Below are 15731 nucleotides of genomic sequence, written 5' to 3' on the forward strand. Positions count from 1 at the left end.
ATTTTGAGTTAAGGTTTTGGATGTTTTTAATATCATGAAAAATAAATAGCATGAAAAGAAATTAAAGACAATAACTTCGGGTTTAAAAACGGTTTGGTAAAACTGTGTCAAGATTAGTGTTCATTAGTTTGCTTCATATGTACTCTAATGATTATATATATGAACCTATTCATGATTAATACAATCACGTATCCTCTCGATACCGTTTATCTCTAAAGCAATATCGTGATTATTATCATATTCACCGTCAGATTATCTCTCATGCCGACAATCAACATGATAATCTTAAAAGCTTGATACTTGTGATTATCAACTCACAAATCTATCTCTAGAGTTTGTTTATTGATAGATGAATATCTTTTAGATCTAGCTTTGAAACATATCTCTCAATAATGATCCAAAACAACAAATGAAACATAAATAACAAGATATTCACCATGTATTAATCATTAACCAAGTTCATACATAATAGATCAAAGAAAGTACATATTTACAAACTAACTACCTCTAATCTTGACACAAGATGAAACTTAGCCCTCCATATCCATGGAAGCTTCAACAACAAGCAACAAACCAAGATTTAGTGACATCAAACTTAAGAAGATCAAAGAAAGATGTTTGGAAATCTTGATTTTCTCTTAAGAAAAATGGTTTCTTTCTTCTTCTCTTGCCCTAACTATTCTTTCAAGTGAGTGTTATGATAAGAACTCTCCAAAACCACTTTTTTTATCAATTTTATGTGGCTAGGAACAAAAGTTGAAAAAGTAGGTCCGCTGAGCGGAGCGGTAAAAATATCTGTTTTGTCTTCAAGGTCCGCTGAGCGGAGGTAAATTTTCTGCTCTTCTCTGCCCATGTCCGCATCAGCTCCGCTGAGCGGACTTGCTGATGGAAAAATTTGCTGCATCCCTGCTTGGGTCCGCTTGGACTCCGTTGAGCGGACCTCCTTGCACAAAAATTCTTCTTTTTGCATTCCATCCTCATTGCAAGCTTGTTTTGATCATTCTTCTCATTCCATCTTGTCCAAAAATTGTTAAAACCTAAAGAAAACATAACAAGAGTTAATAAACTAACTTAATTTAGAAAATAAACATAAAGTTATTTATTTACATACTATTATATCAAAAAGTAATCAAATTTGGCACAAGAGTTTCAGAAATACCACAAAACTTATATACAAACTATGCACAAATGGGATTCTAACAACTCTCCCCAACTTTGATCTTTGTTTGTCCTCGAACAAAGCTAGCTCAAAAACATACATCATCGAATCACATGAGGTTAGTAACATCAATTGAATGGTTCAAACTTGAGTTACATACCTACAAGATAAGTCTTCCTTGCTTGTACAAGATTCTAACATGACTATGAACCACTTTCTGAACACAAACTTTCAACACAATTACATTAAAGAGATAATGTTCATGAATGAATCACCTATGTTTCACTTCAAAAAAATAATTGAAGGACAATTGCCATGATAGTAAAAAGGACAAATCACACTCACTAGTAATGACGCACATCCAAAACAATTCATATATTCATCTATACTATGTACACGAGACAATAGGGACAAAGATCACTGAGGACTTCATTTGGTTGTAACTTGGCCTGGGTTCCAAACAAGTGATATTATATGTACACGGCCATTGAAACAAAAAGGGCGAATGATCATGGAAAGCATTATTTATGTACACACTAATAATATTTAACCCTTTTGTTTTTTTCACCATACAATGCATTCTTTCCTTTTCTTTAGACCATTCACACATTTTTTTTCCTTTATCATTTGCTCATTCTTTCTCAAAAAAAAATTTTTTTTCATTGATTTTCCTTTTTCAAAGAATGCATTGCACCACCATTTTCTTTCTTTTCTTTCTCTTTAAGAAACATCTCTCCCCAACTTTAAACATTTACATCTATAAAGACATCAATGCTTTCCATTCAAGGTTCAAGTACTATTGGGTTAAGTGTTTACCAAAGAAATTGTCAAGCGAATCACTTCTCTTTATCAAAATTCATTGTGTTTTCCTTTGAGTCACTTGACAAAACAAAAATTTAGGCTCAAAATTGGTTACAAAAGATCACACACTCACGGGTAGCCTTGTTTAAGGTGGTTTTTCTCATACTACTCAAAAAAAAATTGCCTCGATCCCTTCTAAGCTCTAATGTCTCATACAAAGCAAGATTAAACATGAATCATTTGAGTTAACATCAATCACTAGAACACTCTTATTTTTGTACACAATGGAAGTCCACTCACTTATCTAGTTTTGTCCTAATTCTGATTCAAACACAAACAAAATTTCTAAAATGCAATGTGACAAAAACTTTGTGTAAAGCCCTTAGTTCATAGTCACCTTATAATCTACAAAGCAACAAAATACTTACCTTGGTATGAACATCATTAAGAATCTCATCATCACCATCCAAAGTATTTGATGTTGACACACCTTATCACTTTTTCTTCTTTAGAGCATCACTTCTATTCCAAGACAAACACAAAAAATTATATACACCTTAACATATAATATATGTACACTATTCTACTACTAAAACACAATATTATAACAACAAGGGCATAACTTGCCCACACAAGCACACATTACTTAAACAAAATACTTAATCAACAAAGGCATAAGTTGCCTACAAAATATGTTCGGGTGGCACCCACGGCCACCAAAGTACAACAAACCTCATCCTCATATGGATGGCACAAAAGTAGTTACTAACAAAAACAATAGGAAATTATGCTACTAGTTCAACAACATAAAAGTAAATAACAATAGTACAAAAGTAAACACTGAATATCTTCAATCTTCCTCATCGTCCTGCTCCACACCATCTCCTTAACACACCATCCACACCAATTTTGAACAAGTATGGATCATCCCACACATAGAATTTGGCATCATGAAGGAACTTCTTTGTTGCACTTTTACTCCAATCTTCCGGCATCCAACCCGATGCCTTGTGATTAGCCATGTCAGCAAACCACGGCCTTTCTTCCACCATGAACAACTTTTCATCCGGGAATGATTCCAAAACCTCTTCTTCTTTGTTCGTTACCTCTTCATTCACCAACCTTGACAAATGATCCGCCACCAAGTTTTCCGCTCCTTTCTTGTCTCTAATCTCTAAGTGGAATTCTTGTAGCAACAATATCCACCTGATGAGCCTTTGCTTTGAATCCGGCTTGGTAAGCAAATACTTTATTGCTGCATGGTCAGTGTAAACAACAACTTTCGAACCAATTAAGTAGGACCTAAATTTTTCTAATGCATATACAATAGCTAGTAGCTCTTTTTCGGTTGTTGCATAATTAATTTGTGCTTCATTAAGAACCTTACTAGCATAATGTATAGCATGAAAAAATTTTCATTTTCTTTGACCCAACACCGCTCCTACCGCATAATCACTAGCGTCACACATTAGTTCAAAGTCAAGTTTCCAATCGGGCGCTATGATTATGGGTGCGGTGGTCAATCTTTGTTTCAATTCATTAAAAGCTAAAAGGCATGCATTATCAAAAACAAAAGACTTATCTTTGTTGAGCAAGTTGCTCAAAGGCTTTGCAATCTTTGAGAAGTCCTTGATAAATCTTCTATAGAATCCCGCATGGCCTAAGAAGCTTCGAATCCCTTTGACATTTGTTGGCGGTGGCAACTTTTCAATAACCTCCACTTTTGCTCGATCGACTTCAATTCCTTTGGAAGAAACTTTGTGACCAAGAACTATGCCTTCGGTAACCATGAAATTGCATTTTTCCCAATTGAGGACCAAGTTGGTTTCAACACATCTTTTCAACACGGCATCAAAATTCTTCAAACAAAGATCAAATGAGGCTCCAAAAACGGAGAAGTCATCCATGAAAACTTCCATTGTCTTTTCTATGAAGTCCGAGAAGATAGCTTGCATACATCTTTGGAAAGTGGCCGGTGCATTACACAATCCAAACGGCATTCGCCTATAAGCAAAAATTCCAAAAGGACAAGTGAACGCCGTTTTCTCTTGATCTTCCGGATTGACCGAAATTTGGTTGTATCCAGAATAGCCATCCAAGAAACAATAGAACTCTTGACCCGATAACCTTTCCAACATTTGGTCCATAAAAGGTAAAGGGAAGTGATCTTTCCTAGTAGCTTGGTTAAGCTTTCGGTAATCAATACACATCCTCCAACCCGTCACGGTCCTTGTCGGAATCAACTCATTCTTGTCATTTGTGATCACGGTCATTCCTCCTTTCTTTGGTACCACTTGGACTGGACTCACCCATGCACTATCGGAAATAGGATAAATCATTCCGGCTTCCAATAGTTTCACCACTTCCTTTCTTACAACTTCTTTCATTGTAGGATTCAACCGGCGTTGAGGTTGAGCCACCGGTTTAAAATCCTCCTCCATCATAATTTTATGCATACAATAGGCCGGACTAATTCCTTTTAGATCGGAAAGAACCCATCCTATCGCCTCCTTGTTAGCTTTCAACACATGAATTAATTTCTCTTCCTCCTTTTTAGACAATGAACCACTAATTATCACCGGCTTCTTACCACCTTCTTCAAGAAAAACATATTTCAAATGGGCTGGTAACATCTTCAATTCTAATTTGGTTTCTTCCACCTTTGGCTCATCTTTCAACTCCTCCATCTTTGCTTCAAAAGGACTTATCTCTTCAAAAGCATCAAGATCTCGCAAACACTCTTCAATCTCTTTTTCTTCTTCTTCATTGAGAACATCAAGAGCTTTGGTTAATGTTTTCTCCAGAGGATTGAACACATGAGCTCGACTTTCAACTTGCATGATAACTTCCTCCATAGCATCAATTCTAAAACAATCACTTGTATCATTTGGATGTTTCATTGCTTCCGAGAGATCAAAACACACTTCCTCATCTTGGAACCTCAATTTCATCAAACCATCATCAATGTCTATCATCATCCTTGCCGTCTTCATAAAAGGTCTTCCTAGTATCAATGGGGTATCAACATCTTCCTCCATATCAATGACAACAAAATCAACGGGAAAAAAGAACTTATCAACTTTCACCAATAAATCTTCCGCTATCCCAAAAGGCATAGTTGTAGACTTATCGGCTAATTGAAGTGTCATTCTTGTATTTTTCATATCAACAATGCCTAACCTCTTGACCATGGATAAAGGAATCAAATTGATACTTGAACCCGTGTCAACCAAACCTCTTCCAATATGAATGTCACCAATAGTAACCGGCAAAGTAACTCTTCCTGGATATCTTTCCTTCCTTGGTAAAGTACTTTGAATGATGGCACTACATTTAGCATCTAGGACAACCTGTCATACCCCAAAATTTGCCCCATCTACTTCACTTACAAAGATTCAAAGACTAGGGTTCCATTCAAGCTACATTCCTAGTCAAGAGCCTTCTAAGGCTAGGGTTTGAGATTCCTCTAAGAGGGATCAATGAGATAAGGCTCCTAATCAAGGGTATATGGTTTATAGTGATCTAATTTAACCCCATGGCAAAAGTCAAAGCATCACTCCAAAAGTTACCTGCTCAAACAGTCTCATGATCTGCAATCAAACTGATTCAAATCCAAAGTCAAGGCATGATCCAAACTTCTAAACCATTGCTCACACAACAAGTATGGGGATGTATATCCATCATTTGATCAAAGCTTGATCATGATTCCATTAAAAGAAACTCAGAGATGAACAAATACAAAAAGGTTCAAATTAGGGTTTCTTTAGGAGAAAGTCAACCCAACTTTGACTGGGCATAACTTTCACATGGAACATCAAAAATTCCCCACTCAAAGCCTATTTTGAAGGAAATTGGATTCTCTACAACTTTGTCTCTCACAAGCTAGGGCTAGAAATGCTTCATTTAAGAGGTACAGTACAAAAGATTACAGGTCATTTTCAGGCATCCTTCAAAAGCAGTTTTTTGTTAAAGAAAATATGATCAAGATAAAAGCTCCAAATGAGAAATATGTTCCAAAGTGGCTTGTAAAGGACACTTTGAGGTTTCCAAAAAGTATTAGAACTCCCTCATAGCTTAAAAATTGAGTGAGATATGCTTGATCAAAGTTGGGTGATTTTGGAGGACCAAATATGAAAAAGGAGGGTTCAAAGTGAGAAATCTTGCAAATGGGCCTATGTTTTTATGGTACAAACTTGATCCACAAACCATTAGCTTGTCCAAAACAAAAGGGCACGAAATTTAGCATATTATTTGATTTAATATTTTTTTATTTCATTTTATGATTTAATTAAGTATGAAAAATCAAATATTATGATAAAATATTCATATAGGCCAATTTCAATCAATATTAATGGCAAAATATGACATCTTTTCGTGCTCAATCAAATGGAAAAGATTGATACAATATTTGGACCAAAATAGAAGGTTTTAAAGGAAAATAAAATCAAATTTGTTCAAAATTGCAAGGTTGGATTTAAGAAAGATTTTGGATGTTTTTGTTGACCTAAATGTTTGTCTATAAGTACTAAACACAAGGCATAAGGGTTGGGGACGAAAAAATTGAGAGAGAGGCATATTTGCAAGAACGAAAAAATCACCAAAGAGCTTGGATTCGGTTTTTGAGTTTTAAGAGGTTTCAACAAGAATTAACGGTTGCAAAAGCTTCATTGAAGGATTTGGAACGTGTCTGGATCGGTACACTACTACAACACCCCCAGAATTACCTCAATTTTGTCAAAGTAAGTCGCTTCAAACTTGGATTCGATTAGCATATTATAGGCATTCTCGTGATGATTTGATTGTATATTCTGGTTTGTCTTGATGCATTGGTTGTTTCTGTATTAATTTTGTGAAGTTTGCATGCCCTAATCTCGTATTGCCATTAGAGGCCGGTCTAAGGTCTAGGGTTCGTGAATTAGGGGTTTCTTTTGGGAGTTAAATTAGGGCTAATTAATGGTGTAATCTGATTCGTATGGTTGAGACGAAAACAATGATGGGGTCGCGAAAGATGTATAGGCATGCATGAGCTAATCGCTACTTTTCCAGGTGTCCTTGCTACGAACAATTTCGTAGCTAAATCGTAGCCATAATCGCAGGTTTTCGTGAGTTCTGGGGTAGGAGACGATGGCGTGTCGCCACCTGATTCGTGAGTTTAAAATTCGCGCGCGTTATTGCATTCTGGTTCACGTTGTCTTACTTATTTTGTTGAACGCGTGGTTTAATCAAACGACTCACCTAGTTGGAGTGGTTAGAGGGCGCATATGGGAGGGTGAGGTCGCAGGTTCGAGCCTCCCCTCCAACATATTATTTTTCTGTGAATTTCCAGTAGATCCAGTGCGCCCTAAGGCCTAACCACCACCATGCACCCTCATGATCCATCCATAAATTCTCCACTCAGCTTTAATCCAACGCATCCAGATCAAACCCCATAACATACACCCCAAGCTAACCACACTGGATCAAAGTCTTAACAAATATTGATAATTTTTATTATTTTGCATATTTCTTGTAATTTAAATATTAATTCTAATAACTAATAATTATATTAAAATTATGTTTAATAAAATAAAAAAACATGACATATATATTAAATATTTATAATTTTTTATTCGTGCCGATTAAATTAATTAATCGCTATGGTTAACAATATTTGTAATTAAAATGTTATTTAATTAAAATAAAATTTAGTTTCTATTAGTTGGTTAAAGGGTTGCAACTATTTTATTAGTTGTGATGATTAACTGTCGTCCCTTCAATTTAATTTGTTATTCTTTTTAATCGAATCAATCGATTACGAGGGGTAACAATGCATATAAAACTCCACAAAATTATTAAAATATACCGTAATTCATCATTAGTAATAATCGAACCAATCGATTAAAATTGGTGGTGATGCAAATTTCAAATCTTTTAATTATGGTAATTGAATCAATCGATTATCGCGGTTAATAGTACCAAATCAGGGTTGTACGCCTACGCCTTCAAATCATTCTCAAATCCATTCAAAATTACAAAGACAAAACAAACTGCGATAGGCTAACTAAAAAGCCTCTAAAAAACCATATCAAATCACATTCAAACTCTAAATGGCGTACAACCCTTCCCGAACTACGTCGACTCTGATCCTCCCTAAGGAGGTACGTAGGCACTTGGCAACAAGGCGAGTCCCCCTCTTCAAAATCTCAATCATGTCATTAAAATTCTATTTGCCACATTTCTTTACAAATCTTGCCATGCAACCCTGATCTTTGAACATTAGCCTTTAGGAAAGGGCTGAGGGTGCCTAACACCTTCCCTAAGCCTGATTATAATAACTTACCCTCAATCTCTTATCTGCTTAGGGTTTCCTATTCGCCCTTCAGAATAGGTGGCGACTCGAAAGCTGAAATTTTTAGGCATGTTGCTACAGCTGGCGACTCTGCTGGGGACAACACTTTTAGTGAATTATTATGCTCCTAAGGCTTGAGTGGGTTTAGGTTTATGGCTCTGGGTTTATGGTTTAGGGTTTGTGCGCATTTTAGGGTTTGGCAAATTTGCCATTTTTAGGGTTTGGGGGGAGGTTCATCTTTTAATAAATATTAATGTTTTTTATTTGTTTTTGTTTTTTGTTTATTTGTTCTGCCTTGAAATGTTTAATTATTATATGCATTGCTGTTTTATACTATGTTAAACCCTAAGTGTGGGAGTTAACTTTGAGATCAATAGGGGAGTACGAATCTCCTACGAATCTCACTGATAACTCCACTCGGAGTGGGTTGAGTGTTCGGAAAGGTCCAAAACGAGGCTTGACTTTGTTGAGGGCTGGACTGGATACTTGACTGATCTCTCCGAGAACCTACCCCAAAAATTCGAACCTCATGGATAAAATGAGTCGTTTTAAAATCCGAAGAGACAAAGAGTCTCGGAGGCTACGAATGACCCCATGAGACCTTCTAGAACCCCCCATAAAAGGTTGGCTCCCTAGAGCCCCCTACGTCGAACCTATGAACTTGGGTTTCTTGAAATATTGTGTTATATATGTTTGATTTGTTTTATATATTTTTTTTGTTGCTATGATTTTCTTTTCTTTGTTGTGTGTTTGCATGCATCATCTCTCATTTGCATTCTCATCATGTTTTATCCACAAAAAAATAGTAAATAAAAAAATATGTAATATAAATGTAAAAATATATTCTATTTGGTGAATGTGTAGGAAGGATGAGTACCAAGATGACCATTGTTCACTTTTCTGTTTCCACTCCGGATATCAAGAAGCTGAAAATAATCAAGGAAAAATTACCATCAAGTGCTTTGGATAGATTTGTAATCCGCTATGGGAACATTTTGGACTTGCTAAGGGTGAGAGTACAAGAAGAAGCAATTACTGCTTTGGTTCAATTTTATGACCCTCCGCTTAGGTGCTTCACTTTTCAAGACTTTCAGTTGGCTCCAACTTTGGAAGAGATGGATGCTACGTTGGGGTTCTCAAAAATTAAAAAAGAATTCTATACTGGTGTGGGTAAAGAAGTTGACTTTTCAGATTTGGCAAAAGCTTTGGGGTTATCTGCTACGGAATTGAAGACTAATTACAAAACTGATGGGGATGTGCATGGGATCAAAAGATCTTACTTAGAAAATCAAGCTTTAATGTATGCTCAAAAGAAACAATGGGACATTTGTGGACATTTACTAGCTCTTTTGATTTTTGGAGTTGTTTTATTGCCAAAAAATGTTGATTATGTTGATCCCGCCGCTATTCATGCTTTCTCCTCCTTTAAGGTTTATGGAAAAGATCCTACGCCAACTATCCTCGCTAATATTTACTATGCTATTCATATGAAGTACGAAAAGAAGAAAGGAATGCTATTTTGTTGTGTCCACTGGCTATATTCTTGGTTGACTTCTCATCTCTACAAATCTAGTTGCTTTATCAAAGAGCTTGCTAGGAACGAGTGGTCTCAAAAGCTAAGGGCTCTTAAAGCAGATTCTATCTTATGGTATGCAAAGAAATTAAAATCTGATAGGATCATTTACAAATGTGGAGATTTCGACAATGTGCCATTAATGGGGACTCTTGGTTGCATTAATTATAACCCTGTTTTAGCATTGCGTCAATTAGGACATTCTATGGATAGTGAACCTTCCGAACAACAAATAGAAGAATTGATCTTGCATGATAATGGGAAAGGTGCACCAAGAACATTGAAAAGAGTAATTCAAGCTTGGAGTCAGGTCCAAAGAAAATATTTTGGGCCAAAGAATGCAATTGCAAAAGCACCTTACACCGCATGGGTTCAAGAAAGAGTTGGGAAGATTTTGCTTCCTTTTGTTGTGGATCCCGCATACAAGCCTGATTCTCCTGATCTTGTTCCTCTATCCATCGAAGAGATAGAAGGGATCAAGGCTGCCCTAGAGGCGTCCCGAAAAGAAAAAGAGAAGTTAGAACTTGATTTGCATCAACTTACCAACGAAAGGAGCCAACTACGCTTCGACCTTAAGGATAAGAACCAAGAACTTCAAGTAATGAAGGAAGAGAATGATAGACAAAGGAATAAAAGGAAGCGTGCAACTGAAGGGTATTTAAGCGCTAATTTTAATTTAGAGGCTCATGATGAGAGGTTGGAGCGAGCTAATGCGGAAATTGCAAGGTGGAGAAGGCGTTATGAGAAGGCTTCCCATGACAAAGCAGAATCCGAGAAAAATCTAGAAGCTGTAGTCTTTGAATTAACTGATAGAACTAAGGATCAAGAAGAGGAAATAAGGAACCTCAAATATGATCTTCAAGAAGCTCGCAATTCTGAACAACAAGAGCGCGCAAGAAGATTAACCACGGAAGAAGAACTTTTACAGCGCACTGGTGAGTACGAAAGAGCATTTCAAGCTATGGTATCACTTCGGGAAGTGTTCATGAGAGAAAAAGAGATACACGAGGCAGCCTTGAACGAAAGAGACTATTAGAAAAGACAATACACAATCATTTCTACAGCTTACGAGCATGTGAGCATGGTTCCTAAGATGCTTGAAGACTATGAGAAATGTCGCGATGATTATGATAAGCTAGTCTTCTTGTGTAATGATCTAATCCTGGATATTCCAAAAAGTTTGGAAAGAGCAGAATCCTCTCCCATCATCCTTCCTAAAGTCGTCAAAGCGTTTATGGAGCTTTGTAGGAGCATGGTGGACAAGTTCAAAGAAGACATCCAAAGGCGTTCTTAGCTTTATGATATTTCCTTGTTGCTTTTATTTCAAGTACTTTTAATTTAATTTATTTTGAGTATTTTTAATTTCAGTTTCCCTTCCTCTTTTGTAAACCAACAATGAAGTGGTATTTCCTTTCAATTAATAAAGTGTGGTTATTTTCGCATTTACTTATTGTTCCTATAATATTCACCAAATAAATATATGCAAAAAAAAAAAGAAAGAAAAGAATAAAAAAAGAGAAAATGTATATTTACTATAATAATGTGGATAAGACACGAGCATAGCATAAGCATAACATTCATATCATGCATGTCATATTTAATTACAAAGCATTAAAAAAAAAAACTATCTTTATCTCCAGTCACACCATTGGAAAATATAATCCAACAACCATTCCTGTGTACCAAACTCGAGCTCAGAAGAAGAAAGCGATGGAACAACTAGAGCAGAACCAAGCCGCCCTTCGCGAAGAAGTAACCCAGCTGAAAGGTACTGTGGATGAGATTAAGGGAGGAATGGCTCAAATGTTGAGCTTCATGAAGGACATTAAGGATGAGCAGGAAAGAGCGAGGGAAGCTCGGAATCGGTATGAGGAGACGCCAAACGATGGCAATCCACTGTTAGGATATGTTCGAGGCTTTGACCCTCATAAGTCAAACACCCACTCATCAAAGAGGGTTACCAAAACCCATGAAGAGGGAGAAGCCTCCCATGAAGGATTCATTCCCGCTACTCAGAAAGAGGGGGCGCCTCGCACTGTTCGTATCCCTGCTAACAATCCACCTAAGGATGAGGATTATGTGGATTTACAATATGGGGAGGTAGACGAGCCGAATCAGGAGTACCAACATAAGCAAACCCAAGCTGATTCTGAAGAGAGCGCTAGAAATAACGGACAAATCAAGGCGCTGGAAGAAAGGCTGAAGGCAGTAGAAGGATACGATGTCTTTGATGTGGATACCTACGAAATGAGCTTGGTGCCGGATCTGACTATTCCTCATAAGTTCAAGATACCCAACTTTGAGAAATACAAGGGACTCACATGTCCTAGAAGTCATCTGCGCATGTATGTCAGGAAGATGGCTGCTTACGCCAGTGATCAAAAGCTAATGATGCATTTCTTCCAAGACAGCCTGAGTGGGGCATCTGTTGAATGGTATATGCAGTTAGAAAAGACACATATCCGAAGCTGGAACGACCTTGCTAATACATTCCTAAAGCAGTACAAGTACAATCTGGACATGGCACCCAATCGGATGCAACTGCAGAACTTGTCCCAGAAAAAGGAAGAGTCATTCAAGGAATACGCCCAAAGATGGCGAGAACTGGCGTCTCGAGTCCAACCCCCACTATTGGAAAAAGAGCTGGTTGACATGTTTATGAGAACTCTGCAAGGACCATATTACGATAAAATGATTGGAAGCGTATCCTCGGGATTTTCAGATCTAGTGGTTATCGGAGAAAGAATTGAGGACGGAATCAAGGATGGGAAGATACAAGGAGCCTCATCTACCTCTTATCACTCTAAGAGGCCCACCTCAACCTTCGCTAAAAAGAAGGAAGGGGAGACCAATGCAGTAGTGCACCAAGAGTTTAGACCTCCTATGACATACCCACCTCAACCAAGATTCGAAGGCCCTCCGAGGAAGTTCGACCCTTTGCCCACTTCTAAAAGTGAGATACTGAAGTATCTATTAAATGAGCAGTTAGTGGAACTCAGGCCTATGCCACCTCCGATTCCCGGAAAGACTATGCCCAACTTCAAAGCTAATGAGAGGTGTGAATTTCACGCCAATTCTCCGGGGCATACATTGGAAAAATGTTGGGCCTTTAGGCACAAGGTTCAGGACCTGATAGAGTCAGGAGCAATTGCTTTTGACAAACCTAATGTGAAGACAAACCCTATGCCCCGCCATGATGGCGCAGTCAATGCAATAGAGGTAGTCACCGAGCAAGAGTTTGTTCAACAACGGAGCTCCCCCATAGATGCCCTTAAGAGGTGTCTACTTGCAAAGGGGTTCGTCCTCGAACATAACGAAGCCTTTAAGACAACCTTGCAAAGACTCGTGAATCAAGGGGTAGTTCAGTTTAAAGAATATCCTGAGGAAGAGTATGTGGCCATGCTGGACAGGAATGAACCGTTAATGATACCAAGGCAAGGGGCAAGGAAGACATTGATCATCCCTTGCGCCAAAGCCACACTGCTGATACCCGCACAAGTACACACTAGGATTATCCCAGTCAGGGATCCATACCCTGTGGACAAGATGAAAGCAGTCCCGTGGGAATATGAGTCTAATGCTAGTACCGATGTGACAAACATCGTCGGGCCTGGGGGTATGACTCGTAGCGGTCGCATATTCAATACTGCAAAATCAAGGGAGAATTCAGCACAAGCAAATGATCAAGATACTGTGGTCCCTACTGAAAGAAGCACACCCATAGACAAGGAGATCACTAACAAAGATGCCGAAGAATTCTTGGCATTAATCAAGAAAAGTGATTATAAGGTAGTGGATCAGTTGCACCAAACTCCATCCAGGATATCACTCCTCTCGCTGTTAATTCATTCAGAAAAACATCGAGACACCCTGATGAAGATCTTGAGTGCTGCCCATGTAACCAAAGACATCACTGTAAATCAATTTGATGGAATGGTGGCTAATCTTACTGCTGGGGCATGCTTAAGCTTCAGTGAACACGAGTTGCCCTCACAAGGGAAAGAGCATAACAAAGCCCTGCATATCTCCATACAATGTGGGAAAGCTCATCTGTCTAGAGTGCTGGTTGACACAGGGTCGTCATTAAATGTGATGCCAAAGGCCACCTTAGACAAGATAGATTTGGAAGGACTGGTAATAAGACCAAGCCGTCTGGTGGTCAAAGCCTTTGATGGGTCGCAAAGCCCGGTGTTTGGAGAGGTGGACCTCCCTGTGGTAATAGGCCCTCACACTTTCTGCATCAATTTCCAAGTGATGGAGATTGAGCCTGCCTATACATGTTTATTGGGACGCCCTTGGATCCATGTTGTTGGGGCAGTTACCTCTACCCTGCATCAAAAGGTGAAATTTGTGGATGGAAACTCTATAGTAACCGTCAGTGGGGAGGAGGACATATTTGTCAGCAATCTAGACTCATACCGATACATTGAGGCTGGGGAAAAAGCATTAGAGACTTCGTTCCAAGCACTAGAGATTGCCACTGCTGTCACACTGCCAATTGAGAAAACGCGAAGGGCGGTAACATCCTGGAGAGACCTGCAAGACACAAAGATGGAAGGCTGGGGCAAAATTCCAGAAGTGCAAGAGAAGAAAGATCGTCTGGGGTTAGGATGCCAATCAACAAAGAAGGCTGCAAAGGAAGAACAACGATTCCCTCCGATCGCACAGACTTTTGTCACAGGTGGATATGAGCATGTATCCATGATATCTAGTATGGAGGGAACGTCCAATTTCATCCGGATGATTAGGCCAGGAGAACAACTTCAAAATTGGACAAGCTTGGAGATACCGGAGATAGTTTACGTTTCAAAGTAATTTGTTTTTGTCGTGTGTTTTATTTCCCTTTCAATTATTAAAAAAAAAAACAATGTCGCTCATGCCTCGCCCGAAGCATAGAGTTGGTTTGTAAGGGCCCCATTTACTTTCAAAGTTAAGTTTATGAATAAAATTGTCGTTTGCATTTGGTATCGAAAACTTTGTCTCGTTCTTGCATTCACTTTCTCGAAATGACAAATAACATTCTTGCATAAAACCAAAGCACAATCATAATTGCATACTAAAAAAATAAAAACATAAACTTGTGCAGATCACCTTCTAACATCACCGATAATAATACTGCTGAAACTCAATATAAATTCGAGGCTCTCGCTGATCAGTCTGAGGAAGGGGATGAGGAAGACGATGAACTTCCAGAAGAATTGTCAAGGCTAATGGACAGAGAATCCAAAAGCATGCTCCCTCCTCAAGAAGCAATCGAAATCATAAACTTGGGCACCGACAAAGAACCCAAGGAAATCAAGATTGGGGCAACACTGAACGTGGGCATAAAAGCAACACTGGTCAAACTCCTCCATGACTATGTGGAAATATTCGCTTGGTCATACCGTGACATGCCTGGGCTGGATACAGACATCGTCGTGCATAGGCTACCACTCAAAGAGGGTTGTACACCTGTCAGACAAAAACGCAGAAGAGTTCGGCCTGACATGGATAGCAAAATCCGAGAAGAGGTACTCAAGCAGTTTGACGCAGGTTTCCTCGCCGTAGTTGAATATCCGCCATGGATCGCCAATATAGTGCCAGTACCTAAGAAAGATGGAAAGGTACGCATGTGTGTTGATTACAGAGATCTAAATAAGGCAAGTCCAAAGGACGACTTCCCACTGCCGCACATAGACATACTAGTGGATAACACCGCGCAAGCTTCAGTGTTTTCATTCATGGACGGATTCTCAGGGTATAATCAGATTAAAATGGCTCCCGAAGACATGGAAAAAACCACCTTCATGACCTCCTGGGGTACCTTCTGTTACAAGGTGATGCCTTTTGGATTGCGAAACGCTGGGGCAACATATCAGCGAGCTATGGTC

The 15731-nt window shown here is 38.6% G+C and overlaps 1 protein-coding gene across 1 annotated transcript; it reads left to right on the forward strand.

Moving 5' to 3' along the window:
* Positions 1-11655: 11655 nt before the first annotated feature.
* LOC131627283 (uncharacterized) lies at positions 11656-15408 on the forward strand. Its single transcript, XM_058898123.1, has 3 exons — positions 11656-12084; positions 13036-14379; positions 15271-15408. Exons 1-3 carry the CDS (start codon positions 11656-11658, stop codon positions 15406-15408), a joined length of 1911 nt encoding a protein of 636 aa, XP_058754106.1.
* Positions 15409-15731: the final 323 nt, after the last annotated feature.

This window comes from Vicia villosa, unplaced genomic scaffold (assembly GCF_029867415.1).
Source record: "Vicia villosa cultivar HV-30 ecotype Madison, WI unplaced genomic scaffold, Vvil1.0 ctg.000353F_1_1, whole genome shotgun sequence".
In the NCBI taxonomy this organism is placed as follows: domain Eukaryota; kingdom Viridiplantae; phylum Streptophyta; class Magnoliopsida; order Fabales; family Fabaceae; genus Vicia; species Vicia villosa.